General features: G+C 41.1%; 1 protein-coding gene across 4 annotated transcripts in view; it reads left to right on the top strand.

Annotated features, from left to right (window-relative positions):
- The first annotated feature begins 901 nt into the window (after nucleotides 1-901).
- Nucleotides 902-20,668, top strand: part of Ptbp3 (polypyrimidine tract binding protein 3) — a 92,060-nt gene continuing 72,293 nt past the window's right edge. For 2 of the 4 annotated variants that reach the window (XM_040737749.1, XM_040737751.1), the window contains exons 1-2: nucleotides 952-1,085; nucleotides 4,712-4,745. In XM_040737749.1, coding sequence (XP_040593683.1) covers nucleotides 1,078-1,085; nucleotides 4,712-4,745 — 42 coding nt within the window. In that variant the 5' untranslated portion in view covers nucleotides 952-1,077. Of the gene's footprint in view, nucleotides 1,086-4,711; nucleotides 4,746-20,668 lie in introns of all 4 variants that reach the window. The other 2 variants (XM_005085058.4, XM_040737756.1) reach the window with 2 other exon arrangements.

The following is a 20,668-nucleotide window of genomic DNA, read 5'->3' on the forward strand; positions in this document are numbered from 1 at the left end:
TTACGTATAACCTGTTTTTGCTCATACTAGAGGAAAAGGGCTTTGGTGCAAACGAAACGTTTTCTGCCTGAGAAATTTCGGAGATCACTAGTGTTATTTTCCGTCTGGAAAAACAATAATCCTTTCCTATCATCCCCCTTCCCCTCGCGGAAAGATGAATGAATAAACTTATAATACTGGCGCTATAGTGGCCATCCCATAGCTATGCAATGAAAGTTTCGTGCCTTAGACTGTTGGGTAGAAGAGCACTCAGATGAAAACTGTGCAAAACTGAAGTACTTCAGTCCAGGGCAGTCTCATCTACCTAATTCCTTCCCCAACCACACCTATCCGGCCACGGCGGGTCTCAGAGGTTGACTTCCAGGGCCTGGAGGCGGGCCGGCGCTCCCTCCGAAGCCACCCACCGGCCTCTGCACTCGGGTCCCGGAAGACCACTGCAGCAGCCTGCGCTGTGGCCGTCGCGCCGGTCCCCCGCCGTGCCGCCGTCAGAGCGGCCTGCCCGGCCCGCAGGAATTCCTCCGGGCTTCAAATGTCCCCTGGGGAGTCCTGAGGCTTTGCTCGCCACCAGTGAGAAGTATCCAGGCCCCGGCGCCGGAGTCCGGGAAGCCGGAAGGCCCGCGGGCTCGCGGGAGGGCGAGCCGCGAAGCGGGAAGCACAAGGCGCGCGCTCCCGCTAACGCGGGCGCGACGCGCGCGCGCGCGCGGGAGAGGGAGTAAGGGGGGGTGCGGAGGCGGGGGCGCGCACGCGCGCCGAGCCGCGGGCGGGGGTGGGGGCGGGGCGAGGAGGCGAAGGCGGGAAGAGGGCGCCCTGGAGTCCAGCCGAGTCCAGGGAGGGCGTCGACGCGGAGGGGGCGGGGCCAGGCGAGGCGGGGACGCGCTCGCGGGCTGGGGAAGGCGGGGGCGCGGCGCTGGCGAGAGCGTGCCCGGTCCCCGCCCCTGTTTCCCACTCTTCCTTCCACCTCCGACCGGCCGGAGCTGCGGAGCGGCTCCGCTCGCCGGTCCCCGGAGCCGCCGCCTGCTTCCTCTGCCCGCGGCGAGCCCGTCAATCCCCCGCACAACGCGCTCCTCCATCTGGGCCATGGATGGGTAAGTGCCGGGTGGCCGCTCGGGGGTGGCGTTGGCCTCGTTTCCTTTCGGCGTCGCGTCCCGCCGAGGCCGGGGAGCTAGGGCGCGGCGCCGGCTAGCGGAGGAGCGGCCCGGGGCCAAGCCCGACGGCAGGGACCCGAGAGTCGCGGGGGTCGGTCCGCCGCGGTCTCCGCTTCCTGCGCGCGCCCTCCCCCCCCCGCCCCCGGTCACGTCCGCCCCTCGCAGCCTCGGGGCGCTCTGGAGAAGCGGAGACGAGCCGGGGCCGGGGTGCCGGGCCAGCCTCCCCACACTTCCTCTCAGAAAATGGTGCGCGACGCTGGCGGGGGTGGAGGCTGGGGCGGCAGCGGCGCTCGGGGAGTTGCTGTTTACCGGCGGGGTGGGGCGCGCGGCGGAGCTTTCCCCGGCGGCGGGCCCGGGCGAGCGGCGGCAGCCGTCTGGGCGGCAACCCCGGGTCTCGAACCGCTGTCCCGTGCGTGTGCGTGTATTGGGGGGGGGGTGTCTACTGACTTGCTCCGTGAGACACGTTAACCTCTTCGAAATACCTAGCGTCTGCACTTTGTCCCCGGGGACGCTTCCTCTTTGTCCCCCCCCTCCAAGAAACTTGGTGAATTCGCCGCGGGCGATGTGTCAGATATTGTGTAAGTGCAGTTTTCCGGGGCCGTTTCAAATGCACAGTTTAAATGGAGTCCGTGACTAAACGGGAAAGAAAGATTTACAATCATCTTATCCGAGTTGATAATTTCTCTTGGAACTCAAGAGACATGGGCAGCACCTGATGTATTTTAATAAAAGCGTTAATTGAGGGATTTTAGGAAATTGGGGGTCGTGTAATAGTTCGTCAAGCTAAAAAAAATCCTCCACGTCTGTTGGGGATTCCACCTTCTTTTATTTAATTCTTAGGCGTTTGAGTTGTTCCTTAACCCCTCCCCCTGCCGACTTCTGACAGTATTTCTGTAAAATGCTGGATGATGTAGCATGTAACTTGTTTGGAAACTAAAAGCCATTGAACAGGTTGCCGCGTATTTGACTTTTGCTGGCTACGTACTCCCATGAAGACGCTAGAATCTTTACAACAGTTTTTGCCCTCGCTAGGTTTCGTTTGTCTTCGTTTCACAATATTGTGATATGGATTATCTCGTTTGAATGCGGATTGCACGTTGCAGCAGATACCAAAGTGCAAATGTTAGATGGTGAATTACGGTTGTGAGGTTCTTTAAAGGGTTTTTACTCAGTGGAAGCTACGTTGTGAAAGCTTCTTCTTGAGCTTTGACTTCTTTTTACCTGACGGATTCATTTTACGTGTGAAATCATTCCGGTGATTTACGCCCTAATGCCCCTATGTCACTCAGGTAGGGCTGTGAAATTATCGTTTTCGAAAGATTCGACTTCGGGTTTGAGGAAACAAGTTAGCTTTTCGTGTCGTGAGATTCAGTGTGAAGTGCAAACTCCGTCCCCCCACAGCGCGCTCAGGGGGAGGGGGAGGGGGAGTAGGAGTAACCGACGTATTCAGCAAACTGTGTATCTGATCTAAAACATTAAATGCATAGACTTCTAGTCATCATTTGTTACTTACTACATCTTTCTTGTTAAAAATTATCTTTTTATTTGGCACACAAATAGGTTTCATTATGATATATATATATCTTGGCACTTTGCTCATATTTGCTCCTCCACTTTCACAAATTTTTCCATTTTTCCCAAATTCTTACTGATAGTTTTTAAGAACTTTGACATGTTTGTGGTATTTAAAAGCTAAGAAGGCAGTGATGTAAATAGAGGAGGTCAAATAGGAGAAATGTTTGCTTTTTCCATCAAGACCAACAAAGACACTATTAAGGTATTTTTTTTTAAAAAGTTTAACTTTGGATGGGGGGGTGCACACCTTTAATACCAGCACTCGGGAGGCAGAGGCAGGAGGATCTCTGTGAGTTCGAGGCCAGCCTGGTCTAAAGAGCTAGTTCCAGGACAGGCTCCAAAGCTATACAGAGAAACCCTGTCTTAAAAAACCAAAACAAAAAAAAAAAAAAAAAAAAAAAGACCACTAAACCTTTAACGTATCAGTTTATTTATCAGGTTTCAATTTCAGGAAAGTGAATACAAGTTTTAGAACTCTAAAAGGGAAAAATACATATGGTTATTGTTTAAATCATTGAAATTTATACCACTATATGCATATGCCACATATTTTCGGACCTTTAGGAAATTATGATGGTGTTATTGACTAGTAAAATAATACACAACTTAATTTGTTGTTTCTTTTAGCAAATATGCTGATAAAACTTCTAATACAACCAACTGCTAATAGAATTTGTGTAGTGGTGCATGCCTTTAATCTCAGCACAAAACAACAACAAAAAACTGCTGATTGAAGATGAATTTTTGTATAGAATATCTTAGGACTTTTTTTTTTTTTAGTGAGAAGTTTTATTAGAAAGGGGAGGGAAGGGGGAAGGAAAGAGAAAAGAGGTAAAAAGGCACAGAGACACGGAGAGGACAGAAGAGAAGAGGGAGACAGGAAAAGTCCTGTCTGTCCCAGGTAAACACCAGGAAAGAGAGAGGAGCAGAAAGAAAGTGGAAAGAGACCAGAAAGAGACAGGGGAAAGAGAGATATCTTAGGACTTTTTACACTTTTTTTTTTTTTTTTGATTTTGGAGACAGGGTTTTTCTGTATTGTTTTGGAGGCTGTCTTGGAACTCGCTCTGGAGACCAGGCTGGCCTCGAACTCATGGAAGTCTGCCTGCCTCCGCCTCCCGAGTGCTGGGATTAAAGGCGTGTGCTACCAACCCCTGGCGATTTTTTACACTCTTATGGAATGACTTTGAATATAGTAAGCGATGCAAGTTTATTAAAATTTATTTTTCCACGGTTTGAAAAAAAAGCCCATTTCCTTTATTAAGAGTAGTTAAAAGGCAAACAAAAAAACCACTAGCCAATGTATTTTTAGTTCTCCCTTCCTCCCCCTCCCCCTTCTGTGTGTGTGTGTGTGTGTGTGTGTGTGTGTGTGTGTGTGTGTGTGTGTGTGTGTGTGTGTATTTCTACCTAGGAAGAATACTTTTGTACTCAAAAGATAGTATTGATGTCTAACTTGTTTTAAAAGCAAATCTTACAATAAAATATGGTGTGTGAAATGTGATGCTTGCATTTTATTCTAGCTATGGGAGACAGTCATAACAATTAACAGTATTTTGCTGAGCTTTTGGACTGATAAGATTCAGATTTCCAAGATGCTTTTCATGTCTGTAAAATCCAGGCACAGGTTTTGTTTCATTTAAAGCTTTATGGTTTGATCACTATCTCAGGCACCTAAACAAATGAACTTTGATTTTAGTTTTGGTTTGGATTTGTCAAAGTGAGATCAATGAACACATGCTTATTTTACTGAAGTATGACTATGCTTTTCTACATGCTAGAGTAATTTTTCTTCCATTGAGGTGTTGAGGCTTTGCTTTTGAACTCTGCTATTGCTACACTGTTCATTGTTTTTTCTTTATTAACATTTCACAGCTCATCTTTTTCATTATTTATTATTATTATAATGCTTTTTCTTTTTCTTTAATCTTATCTGTCTTTTAAAACTTGTTCTCTAACTTTGTTTTCCATTTTCTCTTTTTACTTTTTCCATACAGTGTTGTAACAGATCTTATAGCAGTCGGTTTAAAGGTAGGAATCTTTTACTATCCTTTCATAATCATTTTTGTCTTTTAATTTTGACACCCCCCAGTGGTGAAATAATTTCACCTCTTTACAAAATTGTCTTTTGCTCTGTGTGATGATAATCTCTTACCTTTAACTCCAAGTTAAGCAGACACAGCTAATTTGGGATTTTATGTGCCTTTCATGAGGAACTATAATATTATATATTTAAATTTTAAAAATATATCCAAAGTTTTACTTAACTATCAGTTTGGTATTTTTTTTTTTTTTTGTTTTTTGTAGTTAAAATAATCCTGGGATCTGATTTACTTTTCTGATGAGTTCCTTAAAAAAAATCATCTTGTGTGTGTACTTGTAATAAAATAACAATACCTGTTTTGTTTGTTTGTTTGTTTTGGTGCCAACTGTGTGCGTTCTATGTGCTTTACATGTATTCTCACTAATGATTATAGCAGTCCATCACTGATCTTATTTTAGAAATGAAAAAGCAAATTGAGAAAGTTTGTTCAAGATGATTGTCTTTACTTTCTGTCTTCAAAGCTTGGCCTTGCTTTCATTACACCTCATTGCTAGCAATGAGGCATCTATGTAAAAGGTAGCCATCTAGAGAATTCAATATTTTATAGTAATAATTTTCCAAGTTACAGTAACTTTTCCAAGTCTTTAGTTATATCAGAATCTTCTCATTACTGTATTAAGAAAATAGAAATCAAGTAGACAGTGCTCCTCAGTATGTGGGTTTTAAAATATAATTGTCCTGGAGCTGCAGAGATGGCTCAGCTGTTTATGGTACTTACTGCTCTTGCAGATGATCCAGGTTCTGTTCCCAGCACCTGTATGGTGACCCACAACTACCTAACTTGAGATGCAAGGGGGTCAGGTGCACTTTACTGATCTCTGAGTGCACATGCACATTCATACCCAGGCACATACACATACATGTATTTTTTAATAATAAAATAATAAAAGATAGCTCATAAGGTTTCCTTAAGTATTTATTTATTTTGTTTTTTTTTTTTGGGGGGGGGTACAGGGTTTCTCTGTGGCTGTCCTGGAACTAGCTCTTTGTAGACCAGGCTGGTCTAGAACTCAAAGATCCTCTGTCTCCCAAGTGCTGGGATTAAAGGCATGCGCCACCAATGCCTGGCTTAGGTTCATTTATATAGTTGCTTGATCACTTTGTAGTCTGCTTTGTCAAAGTAAGCACAAATCCCACCACTGTCTCCCTATTTCTATACACTTTGTTAGTCAGTTCCATGTTTCTGTTTCTGTTTCTGTTTCTGTATACTTACTGGATCTGATGGTGGGATTTACAGTCTGTGACTTTGTAAAACATAAGCATAGAAAGAAGCAGCATTTAACACTAAGAATGGGCTGTCTGAAATTACCGTAATTGGGAACTTTATTGCATTGTCTATTGGGGTTAGGTAGAGTTGATCTGCTTTGAATATGTTTATGAATAGGAAATAAATGGAGACAGCCTTTTCTGGAACTGCCCCCTCTATAATGTTGTCTCATTTGAGAATGATACTCAGGGATTAGAAATTAAATCCTCAGCCGAGCATTGGTGGCGCACGCCTTAAATCCCAGCACTCGGAAGGCAGAGGAAGGCGGATCTCTGTAAATTCGAGGCCAGCCTGGTCTACAGAGTGAGTTACAGGACAGCCTCCAAAACAATACAGAGAAACCCTGTCTCAAAAAACCAAAAAAAAAAAAAAATTTAACTATATCTGAAGGTGCCTGTGGGAGGAGGGACATTTAAATGAATAGTTTTGATCTTTAAATATGTGATTTGTAGTTCTAGTTTTTTATATGGCATATAAATAACAGCAGACATTTTAAAAAGTTACCACTTAAAAGTTAAAGAATTATACTTGAGGTACTCATGCCTGTTTTATTATGGTGAAAACACATCCATAATAAATGAAAGGAAATTTAAATATTACGCCTTGGAACCATTGTAAATACAGGGTAGGGTTTTCTGTCTGTATGTTTCGAAGGAGGTGCTTTGAAAGCAGCAATTTGGAAGAGATGATAAGCAGATGAGTTGATTCGGTTGGCAGCCTGATTTTATATATATGTATGTGTGCGTATATAAATTATAAATAGGCAAACATAAATATAAAATAAGTTCATATTTATATATTGAAATATTGTAACCATGCTATAAAATTATTCATTGTGTGCACTTTTTTGTTGTTTTTAGAGATAGTTTCTCTGTGTAGCCATGGCTGTTCTGGAACTCATAGAGATCCTGCCTTCTGCCTTCAAATTGTTGGGACCACCACTGCTCACCTGTTATGTATTTTTTGACAGAATTTTCTTTCTTTGATCTTACTAAAGAAGTTTAGTTATTACCAACAATGAGCCATTAAGGCTTGCATTTCATCTAGAGTATATGAAAGATAAACCAATATTTGCTTCCTCTGTTTGCTGTCTGAATATAATAACACAATTAATAGCTTTATTTAGTAGCAAGGATGAAATTCAGGTTGTGTTCCCTAAGTTTACTTTCCTGGATTCAGGAAGTTACTTAAATTATTTTAAAATTTATTTTACATGTATGAGAGTTTTTCCTGTATATGTTATGTGGATGTTACATGTATGTCTGGTGTCCATGGAGGTCAGAAGAGGACAAACTGGAACTGAAGTGAAGGGTGATTGTGAGCTACTGTGTGGGTACTGGAATATGAACCTGAGTGTTCTCTCCAGCCCTGAAAATTATTTAGATTTTAGAAAAGATAACTAATATTCTTAAATATAAAAATTACTTTAGCAAAGGAAAACTAGTTGGGTTTAGAGTGATTTAGAATGTGTCACAAAGGAAAACATTCCTGATGTTTTTTTTATACTATTGTGTCTCCAGTGTGTGATGTATTATGATCTCAAATGACATTTGATGCATGAATGAATGCTGAATTGTAACACACTAAAGTGGCACACATACTGAAACCCAGGCTTTCTGATACTTCTAGAATTTCTTCTAATAGGCATAAACTTAGAATTCCCTGTTCTTTTAGATTGAATTTTATTGAAGACATGTTTACATTTTCTGGTGTTTAACATTCGTATCATGGTATGCACTTGAATGTTTTTTGTGGGGTGTTGATTTTTGAACCTTGGCCAAATTAAAAGACTAGCTTTTGGGACTCATCATGAAATATTTTTGTTTTTGGGTGATTGAGACAAAATCTTGCTATGTTAACCAAGTTGGACTTGAACGTTATTCAATCTCCCAGTGGCTGGGGTCAGAGAAATGCACTGCCATGGCTGGCTGTATGTGTGTATATATATCTACATAAAACATATGTATGTGTGTATCATTGAGAAACAATGAGCAGTGAGTTCCTTTAACTGAAGACACAATCTGGTGATGAGAATGATACGGCACATATTTCAAGAATTTTATTACACTACATAAATCAGTGTCAGCATTGTAGGTACATTGCTTTTTCTGCATGCCAAAATGCATTCTAAATTTCTAGCTTATGCTTTTCATTAGTACTAACTGGCTAGTACTCAAAAATCTTAAAACTACATTTCCCGTATTCTTTGTTATTTTGGTCTTCCATATTAACTGTCATAGTCTTTTTTTTAGGTACTCATTCTATCTTTAGTGGGTTGTTGAGTATAGAAAAACAAATGCTTAAAAAGGACTGTAAAGCCGGGCGTTGGTGGCGCACGCCTTTAATCCCAGCACTCGGGAGGCAGAGGCAGGCGGGTCTCTGTGAGTTCGAGACCAGCCTGGACTACCAAGCGAGTTCCAGGACAGCCTCCAAAGCCACAGAGAAACCCTGTCTCGAAAAACCAAAAAAAAAAAAAAAAAAAAAAAGACTGTAAATAGCTTCCAATAATCGCCATGCCTCCTATGTAGAAAAGAACAATACAACATACTGAAATTAATTTTGAGGGTCAGTTTTCTTCATACTTGACATTGGGGGTTAACAAACAGCACCCCATACCCATGAACATGTCCTGCTTTCCACCTGTTTCTCTAAGTAGTTTTATTGAAACACAGCCTTGCTTATTTGTTTCCATATTGTCTGTGGTTACTTTCACATTATAATTGCAGAGCTAAGTAGTGGTCACAGTCTGCAATGCCTAACATTCACCACCTGGCCCTTCACAGAAAATGTTTGCTTACTGTTGTGCATCACTGTTGGAATCACAGAAGGCTTTGGCTGCAAATTCTTGTCCTTTAAAAATGAGATGTCATGCCTGGCGTTGGTGGCTCACGTCTTTAATCCCAGCTCTTGGGAGGCCGAGGCAGGCGGATCTCTGTGAGTTCGAGACCAGCCTGGTCTACAAGAGCTAGTTCCAGGGCAGCCTCCAAAGTAACAGAAAAACCCTGCCTCAACCCCCCCCCCCAAGAAGATGTCAATGTAGAGTGCAGTTCAATAACTTTTGGCAAATTTTAACACTTAATCAAAACAAGAGAATGCTACTCTAAAGATCCCTGCTATCTCTTTCCAGACACAGTCTAGGCAACTTCTGATTTCTATTAATGTAGATCAGCTTTACCTGTTTTTGCACCTTATATGAATGGATTTATAGAGTATAAGCTCTCTGGTGTATGGTAGTTTTTTACTTAGCAAAATGATTTTTAGATTTATCTGTGTTGTTGTGTAGTAGTAGTTATATTTAGTAGTACATTCTCGTTTATCTGTTTTTTTGTTTTTTTTTTTTGTGACAGGGTTTCTCTTTGTAGCTTTGGAACCTTTCCTGGGACTCACTCTGTAGATCAGGTTGTCCTTGAACTCACAGAGATCTGCCTGCCTCTGCCTTCCAAGTGCTGGGATTAGAGGCATGCAGCATGTGGCACCACCAGCCATCTTTTATCTGTATTTTTTTGTTGTTGTTGTTTTATTTTTTGAGACAGGGTTTCTCTGTGGCTTTGGAGTTTTATCTGTATTTTATTGTTCCTTAAGATCTGTTCTCATGTTGCTGGGCACTTGAGTTCTTTCCAGTTTGGGGATATTACAAATAAAGCTCTGGGGTGTGTGCGGGTGCGTGGGTGCGTGCGTGCGTGTGTGTGGGTGCGTGGGTGTGAGTGGGTGTGAGTGGGTGTGTGTGTAAGTGTTTAGTATACTGTTACATCTCTCCTGAGCCCAGGAACAGACATGCAAGGTGATAGGACATGCATGTTTATCAGAAATTGTTTAATATTGTTTGGATCTTGAATGTTCCCCAAAGATCTGTATGGTAAAGGCTCATTCTTCAGGGTAGCATTTTGGGGAATTAATAGAACCTATTAGGAGGTTTAGTCTTTAGTGAGATTGTGTGATTTTGGCACTTTCCTCTTTTCCTTTGCTTTCTGACTTTTAGGTGAACTGTTTGTCTATCATACACTGCCATTTCTACCCGGCCTTCTCATTAGAGACCCAGAGCAAGTAGTACTTGATCCATAGACTAGAACCTCTATAACTATGAGCTGAACAAACTTCTCTTAAGTTAGTTTCTCAAATATTTCATTATAGTGGTAGAAGTGCCTACTCATGAACTGTCGAGCCATTTTCTAAAATGTACATACTTCACAGAGCCTGCTTTATATTAGAGGTCACATCTATGGCCATACTACCTAGAATGTGCCTGACAGTGCTCAGGTCACTTATCATTCTTTGCAACCCTTGGTGCTGCAGGGTTTTACTTTTAGGTGCTCTAAAGGGAATACCTGAATGACTAGTGTCAGCAATATTTCATTACACTTGCAATTTTGTTATTGATTTGATGATTGGTGGTAGTATTAGTACCCTTTTATATGCTGCCTAGTGGTCCACTTTTTTGGAGGGGTACCTGTTAATCCTTTTCTTTTTGTTAAGGTTTCATGAGTGTTTTGACTGCATGTATGCATGTGTGTGTGTACCATGTGCATACCTGGTGCCTTTGGAGGCCAGAAGAGAACATCAGATCCTCTAGAACTCAAGTTGCAGAAAGTTGTGAACCTCCATGTCCGGTACTAGGAGTTGAACCCCAGAGTAATAAGTGCTCAACTCCTGAGTCATCTTTCCAGGTCATCTGTTAAGTCTTTAATATTTCATTTTGTGTGTGCCCCCCTCCCACCTCTCTGTGTTGCACTAGCTGTCCTGGAATTAGTTCTGTGGAACAGGCAGGCCTCCCTGCCTCTGCCTCCTGAGTACTGGAATTAAAGATTTGTGCCAGCACAAAATGTAGTTTTTAAAGATCACATTTATTTATGTACTTAACTTTCATAATTATGAGTGCATATGGCACAGCATCACAGCATGTGAGTGGAGGTCAGAAGCTTCCTGCTGGAGTTGCTCTCATCTTCTAGTCTGTGAGTCCAGAGGAGGACCAAACTCAGGTTGGTGGCAAGCTTGGTGGCATGTAGTTTTTTTTCCACTGACTTATTTTGTCAGTCCACAAAATGAAGCTGTTTTGCTTTTGTTGTTTTTGTTGTGGGTTTTTTTTTTCCCAAGACAAGGTTTCCCTGTCTAGCTTTGGGGACTGTTCTGGAACTAGCTGTGTAGACCAAGCTGGCTTCGAACTCACAGAGATCCACCTGTCTCTGCCTCCTGAGTGCTGGGATTAAAGGTGTGCACCACCACTGCCTGGCTTGTTGTTTTTTGACACAAGGTCTTTATATAACCCTGGCTGTCCTGGAACTTACTTGTTTTTGTTTAGGTACGTTTTGATTATCTTTTTTAAATTTATTTTTTGTATTGCTGTGTAACCCTGGCATCCTGAACTGTCTATGTAGACAATGCTGGCCTCAAATTCAGAGGTCTGTTTGCTTCCTCCTCTGGAGTGTCAAGAGTTAATGATATGGGGATATTCATCACCATGCCCCATAGATTCTGATTTTTTTTTTGAAACAGGATATCTCTGTGCAATAGTACTGGCTGTCCTGGAACTTGCTTTGTAGACCGTGCTGGCCTTGAACTCAGTCAGATCAGCCTGCTCCTGCTTCCCAGATGCTGGGATTAAAGGCTGTACCACCACTGCCTAGCTCTGACCTTTTAATTGATGTAAGTAGACCCACCAATCACATTAATATAGTTGAGTAAATCATTAAATTAGTTACTTTTCTTGTTGCTGTGACCAGATCCCTTAAGGAAGAGAGAAAGGTTTTCTTTGACTCATGGTTTGAGGATATAGTTCATCATAGTGGGAAAGGAATGGAGGCAGGCAGGAGCTTAAGGTCAGGTCGCATAGTCAGAAAGCAGAGAGGTAACTGCTCAACTGGGTTATTTTCCCCCTTTTCTTCAGTCTAGTCATAATCAGAGTGTTTTTTCATCTCAGTTAAACTTTTGGACACATCTTCTACACATGCCAAAAGTGTGTATCCCAGGTGATTTAAAATCCACACAAGTTGACGGTAAGCATTAACTGTCACATCTCCCATGTTCATAGCTTTTTGCTCATTGCACATGTTTTTGTTTCTAGCTTTATCCTACTTTTCAAATGAAGTCTTGCTCAGTTGGCTGGCCTCCAACTTTGAATCTTCTCTCCCATATTAGCATTAGGAGTAGCTGGAATTACAGAAGTTCACCACATCTAGACTGTTCCTGTGTTAGTTGAACATATAAATGATCCTGTTTCTCCCACTTAGCATACTAGTTACACATTATCTACACATTTTCTTTGTAGTTGCATATGCACTTATAACTCAGCTAAGTACAGCATCTAAAACCACTGTATTGCTTCTTGTGCACTGTAGGCACAATAAAACAGAGCAGTCCCAGTTCTTTTTAGTCATTTATGACCTTACTGCCCTTCATTTTTCTTAAGTATATGCATTATCATTCTATACATTGCTGCTATTATTACATCATGTAGATATATTCTAGCACAGTTATATTTTGAAAATATCTATGTATATATATCTAAATGTGAGTTTGTATACCATGTATGTGCAAGATCCTGTGGAAATCAGAAGGTGGTGTGGATTCCCTGAACTGGAATTACAGGCAGTTTCTGTGTGTGTGTGTGTGTATATATATGCTGGGAACAGAACTCAGGTCCTCTACCACAGCAGTAAACATTCCCAGTCACAGAGCCATCTTTCCACTCCTGATAGCTCTGTTAGATTTTATTTTATCCTCATTTATTGATTTCCTTCATGTAGATCAACTTTCTGTCCAATAATCAGAATGAACTTTATGCTTCCCCAAATAACTTTTAACTTTTCTTACAGGACCGTAGGTAGATTCTTTTAGTTTTGGTACATCAAATCTTAGTGGGTTACGTGGATGGCGGCAGTGGGAGTCGTGTTGGGGATTGAGTTTAGAGGGTCTCAGACACTCTGTAGATGAGCTACATACACCTCCAGGCCCTGGCATATTTAGTTTCCTTACTATGAAGGATATTTTCTTTACTAAGAATTTGGCATTGACTTTTTTCCTATTTTCTCTTTCATCGTTTTATTATGGTTTCTGATGAAACCTCTGTAATTGTTATTCTTGTTCCTTTGTATACACAGAGCTAATTACTCTTACTTCCCTTTCCCCAAAGGTTTTCTTTGTCTGGTTTTCTATGGTTTGAACAATAAGCTGAAATACAAGTTTAGTTTTGGTATTTATCTACCTGGTAATCGCTAAGCTTCCTGGAGCTGTAATTTGTAGTTTAATATATATTACTAATTATGGAAAATTGCAAGTCTGTGTTCATCTGAGTCTTGTTGTATTAGATAGCATAGTCTCAGAATAGCTCTTGGATCCTTCTACTTTAGTTTCCCAAGTAGCTGGGTAGATAGAATGCATTATGGAACTCTGTTGTTAATTTGTTACTTAAAAAAATTTTTTTGAGGTTAAAATTACATTACTTTCCCCCTTCTCTTTTTTCCCCTCCAGCCTTTCCCATGTATTCCCTTTTTCTTTCTCTCAAATTCCCGGGCTATGATTTTTTTCTCTCTGTTTTGAATATTTTTGTTTTGTCTCTCTTTTTTGTTTTTTATATGAGACAGGGTTTCTCTGTGGTTATGGAGGCTGTCCTGGAACTAGCTCTTGTAGACCAGGCTGGCCTCGAACTCATAGAGATCCTCCTGCCTCTGCCTCCCGAGTGCTGGGATTAAAGGTGTGCACCACCAACGCCCGGCTGTTTTGTCTCTCTTAATCATTTGAAATTGTTACACATTATTGGGTGTTTTGGATTTTTATTTTCACTCAACATTTCAGTTTGGGAAATTTCTCTTAAAATATCTTGGTCTGTATCCTCTGCAGTACTGGGGCTAGGCTAGCATTCTATGACTGAGCTTATACTTACAGCCTTTATTGAAATACCTTGACATTTATGAGTTTCTTTCTTCAGTAATATCTAGTCTACTAATGAACCCACCACAGATTTCATGTGTGTGTGTGTGTGTGTGTGTGTGTGTGTGTGTGTGTGTGTGTGTACACCGTGGCATACATTTTTTGGGGGGGTGTCAAAGGACAGTTTGTGAGAGTCCATTCTTTCCTTCCACCATATGAGACCCAGGGATGAACTCAAGTAATCAGGCTTGGTAGCAAGTATTTTTACCCCTGGAGCCATCTTGCCAGTCCAAGATTTTATTTTCAATACAGTGTCCATCTTTACATCTTTCTTGCAATCCTAGAACTCCCTGTGTACATCAGACTAGCCTCAGTCTCACACAAATCTACTTTCTTCTGCCTCCTAAGTTGTGGCATTGAAGGCATGTACCATTGCACCTGGTCAGTATTTACTTCTAATATTTTATTTCTCTTTTAGAGTTTATATCTGCTTAAATTGTCTTTATTATACGTTTTCTACTTGTTTTCAGTAGAGACCTTTATAACATGTCTGTTAAAGCTATTTGAAATCTTGTCATCTAGAAAGAACACTGTTCCAGCCCAGCTTAGGGTGGGTCTTCCTGCTTCAAATCTGATTAAGAAAAATCCCTTACAGGAGGCCAATAGTTTGGTTTTTATGACTATTCTAGGGCTGGGTATGGTGCCACATGCCTTTAATCCTAGCACTTGGGGGAGGGGAGGCAGAGACAGGAGGCTGAATTCAAGACCAATTTGGTCTACATAGTTTCAGGTCAGCTAAGCCTACATGTTGAAACCCTAACTTAAAAGACAGTAGTGTTTCTGAGGATATAAAAGGAGATTTTCTCATTTATTGAAAAAATTTTATAGACTGAGTTATTGGACACCATTGTTTGAAATCAGTTTACCACATGTGAGTTGAGCTATTTCTGCTCAATGTTTATTATTATGTTAATATCATATGCTCCTAACAATAAGTATGTAGCATATCCTGAAATCGTGGTGTAGAGCCCCTAAATGGTTATTTGTCAGAGGTGCTTCAGCTATTCTAGGACATTTAAATTTCATGTTAAAATTTACATTGAACTTACTTTCTACAAATGGTGTTAAACTAGCTGGATAACCATATGGAAATAAATGTATCTGAACTGCTTACAGGAGAATTTGAGACTCATTTTAGATCTAGCCATAAAACTAATGTATGATATGTACATATCTATGTACATATACACCAAATATACATTCATACATAGGCATGCACTAATGTAAATTCCATTTTTATGAAATTGTAGATTTAAGGAGAAATCACAAGAATAATAGAAGTAACTTGTATACTCTTTACCCATTTAGTTATCCGAAAAACAAGTTATTACTGTGTATATGGTGTGTATGGTAGTCAGAGGACAACTTTGGTGAGTTGGTTCTCTCCCTCGACCTCCATGTGGGTTCTAGGAATGCAACTCGTTTGTCAGGCTTGCATCATTTGGGGGCACTCATCTTTACTTGCTCAGCCATCTCACCAGCCCCCTTTCAGGGAGCATTTTCCCATTCCCGCATACCATGTCTGATTAAAAAAAAAAAAAAAACTCCCTTGAGATGATTGCTGGTCTCTTGAACTGTAAATCAGCCATATCATTTTTCTTTCACAGTCAGTTTTTGGAGAGCTTCTTTATAGTTCTTCCCAGCTCTCCCAACTGGGAGCTGAGCCAAGACTTCCCAAGTGCTAGGAAAATACTGTACCACTGATCTAAGTTCTGAGCCTTTTTTTTTCTGGTATTTATGAGACAGGGTTTCTCTGTATTGTTTTGGAGGCTGTCAGTCCAGCCTGGCCTCGAACTCACAGAGATCTGCCTGCCTCTGCCTCCCGAGTGCTGGGATTAAAGGTGTGCGCCACCAACGCTCGGCAAGCCTTTTTTAAAAAAAATTTTATTTTGATATAAATTTTCTATAAGTTGCTGAAAATGTCTGGGTGGTTGTACCTTTAATCCCTTCACTCGGGAGGCAGAGGCAGTGGATCTCTGTGAATTCAAGACCAACCTGGTCTACAAGAGCTAGTTGTTCCAGGACAGCCTCCAAAGCTACAGAGAAACCCTGTCTCGGAAAAAAAAAGTTGCTGAAAATGGCTTTGAAGTTTATGATTAGTTGCATCATTTCTAAGTACCTTACAGTTTCCTTGTTTGTTTTTCTTTTTACCCATGGATTATTTAGTACTTTTAAAATTTTTATTTCTAAATACAATCTTTTTTTTTGTTACTACCAATTCATTTCTTTTCTTTCTCTGACTTCCTTTTCTCCTTTCTTCCCTTGTCTTCCTTTCCACTGTGTAGCCCCAGTAACCTGGAGTACAGTCCTCTTGTTTCACCTCCCTGAGTGCACGGCGGCCTGCTTATTGAGTATTTGGTCACAGGGAAAATAGTTTCACTAGATTCCTTTGGATGAAATTGAGACTTCTTTAACAAACTAATACAAGGGCCAAAGAGCTAGATGGAGCTCACTGTCATCTATTTTTATGTCTTGCAAGCTAAAATAGTTTTTATATATCTAAGTGTTACAAAATTAAGATTAATATTTCATGACAGGTGCAAAATGGGTGAATCTATAAAGTGTCTGTGATTTACTGGAACAAAAGGGCTCATTTCTGTGTTGTATATGGTTATCTTTGTTCATGAATAGTTGGCCCAAGACTCTTATTATCTGGCCCTTGACAGATAAGCTTACCAACCTGATACAATATCTGTGGTATGCCGCCCTATTTGTGCATGCGTGATAAATGCTGTACCACTTATTTGTAACTGAATATAAATGTTTATTACCAATTGAGTATTGGTTCTGCATTCAGTGTCTATGAGCACAGGTTATTGACACACACACATACAGGTTTTTTTTTTTTTTCCTCTCGAGATAGGGTTTCAATGTATATCCCTTGGAACTCACTTTGTAGACCAGGCTGGCTTCAAACTCAAAGAAATCCACCTGCTTCTACCTCTTGACTGCTGGGATTAAAGGTTTGCACCACCATGCCCAGCTCTCTTGTCATATTTTGTATGTTCAGGTTGTTAGTCTCTATGCATTTATTAAAATTTTGAATTGTACTGTCGATTTTCATCTTTCTGTATTTCATTAGCATTGCTTTCTTTGGGTTGCAACTTTACTTTTTGATGGTAATTGCTTTAACAAGGTAACTCATTATTTTTGTGTGTCAGTGAGTGTGAACATCATATATGTGTCTGTGTTAGAGTTTGTCTTCATCAGTCCCTATGGTATGTGTATGTGGTATGTATGTGTGCCCCCCATGAACATGAGTAGAGGTCAGAAGGTAATGTCTGTTGGGTTTCTCCCCCAATCCCCCCCCCCCCCAGGGTTTCTCTGTAAATCAGACTGGCTTCAAACTTGGAGATCCATCTGCCTCCCAAGTGTCCACCTTATTTTTATTATTATTATTATTATTATTATTTTTTTTTTTTGAGACAGGGTTTCTCTGTATTGTTTTGGAGCCTGTCCTGGAACTTGCTTGGTAGACCAGGCTGGTCTCGAACTCACAGAGATCTGCCTGCCTCTGCCTCCCAACCACCTTATTTTTAAACTTTAATTTTGTACATGCACACATAACCCTGTGCTGCCTGTACACCTACACACTCACACATGTGGAAGTCAGGATAGCTTTGTTGTTTCTTGCTTCCTACCTTTATGTGGATTCTGGGCATAGAAAGCAAGTTGCCAGGCTTGTGAGACTAACACCTTTACCAGCTGAACCGTCTTTCCAGCCCCACCTTGGCAGGGTCCCTCACTGAACCTGGAATTTACTGACTGTGCTGTGGTGCTGGACTGACTGGCCAGGAAGCCCCAGGGATCCTTCTCTTTCTTCCTCTTACATAGGGGGTACAGTAGTATACTAGGCCCTTTCTATTGGTGCGGGGGATCCAAACTTCCTTCCTTCCTTCCTTCCTTCCTTCCTTCCTTCCTTCCTCCCTCCCTCCCTCCCTCCCTCCCTCCCTCCCTCCCTCCCTCCAAGTTATTATATTTTGCTTGTTTTGTTTGCATGTTTCTATGTGCACTGCTACTGGAGTTACACAGGGTTGTGAGCTGCCATGAGAATGCTGGGACTCCAACTCATGACCTCTGGAAGTGATGTAATATGGAGTAAGGGGGACCTTGGTGGATCTCATGGTGGGTGAGGGACAGACACTAGATCTAGCTTGTGTGGGAAGTTTTATTGGGGGAAGGGAAGGGGGAAGAGAAAGGGGGGGCAGAGAAGATTAAAAAAAAACAAACAGGAAAAGACCTGTCTGTCTATTCAGAGGTACAGCAAGAAGAGAAGTGGGAGTGGTTGGAACTTGCGTCTCTTAAAGGGACCTTGCACCTGTGTACAGATCCAGGGTACCTCTTGCTATGTGTCCCAAGGGGCCAAAGTGTTCCTGGTTGATATCCGGAAGAGAAGCCTGTGATCCTAACTGTGGAGCTGTCTCTCCAGTCCCCATTTTTGTCTTTTCTGAATCAACTGTTGGCTTTGGTTTCTCTTTTGACTTGAATGATTTTTTTCCCCCCCAAAAAATGCATGTTTGTATGGTAGGTCTTCTGACGCTTTGTATACTTGAGAGTATTTTTAAACTTCCTTCAAACATCCTTCCACCGAGACTTTTGGTTTTTCAACCTCAGTCTGAGGCCATGCTTTGAAATTAGCCTGCTTCATCAGGGTTTTTTTTTCTTTTAGTGTCTTAATTTCTGGAACCTATATAGTTCTCTAGTTTTTTTTTTTTTTTCCAGACAGGGTTTCTCTGTGGCTTTGGAGGCTATCCTGGAACTCGCTCAGTAGACCAGGCTGGCCTCGAACTCACAGAGATCCGCCTGCCTCTGCCTCCCGAGTGCTGGGATTAAAGGCGTAGTTCTCTAGTTTTTGTACATATCTATAGTTAGATTTGGGCATGAGAGTAAGCCAATCATGGTGACAGACCAAAGACCACCTGGTTAGCTGGTACCATGAGTATGAAAGACCATCACCTGGATAAGTCCTTCTATCATGAAATTTCAGGATTCCTGGATGAAGACATGATTCTGAAGCATCCAGGAAGAAAGAAGTCAGTTTTAAAATAAGTGAAGGTCTCATTAGAAGGAAGTGTCAGACTGGACACTTAGCAGTCACACTACATACTTCATGAAAACAGAAACACTTAATAATTTTCTTGAGAAAGTAATTTTAATCCAGTACTGTAATCAAATGATCCTGTTTATAGGTAGAGTTCTCACATAGGCATGCTGTGTTGACTGTCATTAGTCATTTAGGGATATGCCTAAGCAAAATGAAAAAGTAAACTAAGAACAAGGAAAAAAGGTTTAAAAAATGTTGAGTCAACTGGGCGGTGATGGCACTTGGGAGGCACTTTAGTCTCAGCACTTGGGAGGCAAAGGCAGGTGGCTATCTGTGAGCTTGAGGCCAGCCTGGTCTACAGAGCGAGTTCCAGGACAGGCTCCAAAGCTACACAGAGAAACCCTGTCTCAAAAAACAAACAAAAAAAAATTGTTGAGCCATCCAGAAGAGCAGAGAAAAGACTTGGTAGACAGCTTTCTAGAATGCTTAGAAAGCCGTCTTTCTATATTTGTACAAGGAGATGCTGGTGGAATAAATACTGTCATGGAAAGCTTGAAACAAGTTAGTATGATATAGGACAAGAGTCTAAACAAAACCAAAATTAACATCATTAAAGATGTCATGGAAATCTAAACAAGCAGGGTAAGAAAATTATGGGTGTTTACGGACCAAATTATATTATGCAGTTAATAGGACTGTAATAATGCACTTAACCTTAAGTCTGGGAACATTTTTTTTTTGTCTTTATGTAGCTGTACTGTAAGATTGTGACATTGGACCACAGAATAGAAAATGTATCAGGACCATGATTTGTTAGTAATAATGACAGTTATAAAAGTGCTATTTTTTATTTCCAACCTTGAGTCAGCCTTTAGTCACCAGGGGAATGGACAGAGCCCAGTATGCTGTGATTGTAATGCAGACTGACAATTACAATAATAAAAGGGATAAACTGATGGAAAGGGGTGGGGATAGTGTTAACGTCTAATAGCTTGGTTTTTCACAATGAGAATCAAGAGGTAATGCTGAATTGACAAAGTTCAGAGGTGGCCAGGTATGGTAAGGCACACCCATTATCCTATAATTAGGGAGGCAGAGGCAGGAGGATTGTCAGTTTGAGAATTGCCAGCCTGTGTAGAAAGTTCCATGGAAAGACCTTATCTCAAAAACATCTATTCCACGAAATACTTGAAGACTTTCCAAATATTAGGAAGAGATGGCTATCTAGATTTAATAGGTTCAAAGGAGCCTGTAGATTTGCCTCTTTTTTTCCTTTTTCTTCTCTCTTTTTTAAAGATCCTTTCTGAAGTTTTTTTGTTTTTTTTTTTGCTTTTTAAATTCTCTCAAAGGCTTATAGTAAATCTAAAAAGTATGAGATAAAGAGAATTCTAAAGATGGCAAGAAAAAAGTTGTCAAGTTAGCCTATGCATGTAGCTTAGTGGTAGAATACTTGCCTGGCATGCACAAAGGCCTGAGTTTGATCCCAGCACCACAAAAAACAACAGAAATATAATAAAAGAAGTACTATTAAACTCACAATAGATGTCTCTGAAGAAACTATATAGGCTAGAATCAAATGGGTGTTATATATTCAAAGTCCTGGGGTAGGATGGCGA

Source organism: Mesocricetus auratus, unplaced genomic scaffold, assembly GCF_017639785.1.
Source record: "Mesocricetus auratus isolate SY011 unplaced genomic scaffold, BCM_Maur_2.0 Super-Scaffold_6730, whole genome shotgun sequence".
Lineage (NCBI taxonomy): Eukaryota > Metazoa > Chordata > Mammalia > Rodentia > Cricetidae > Mesocricetus > Mesocricetus auratus.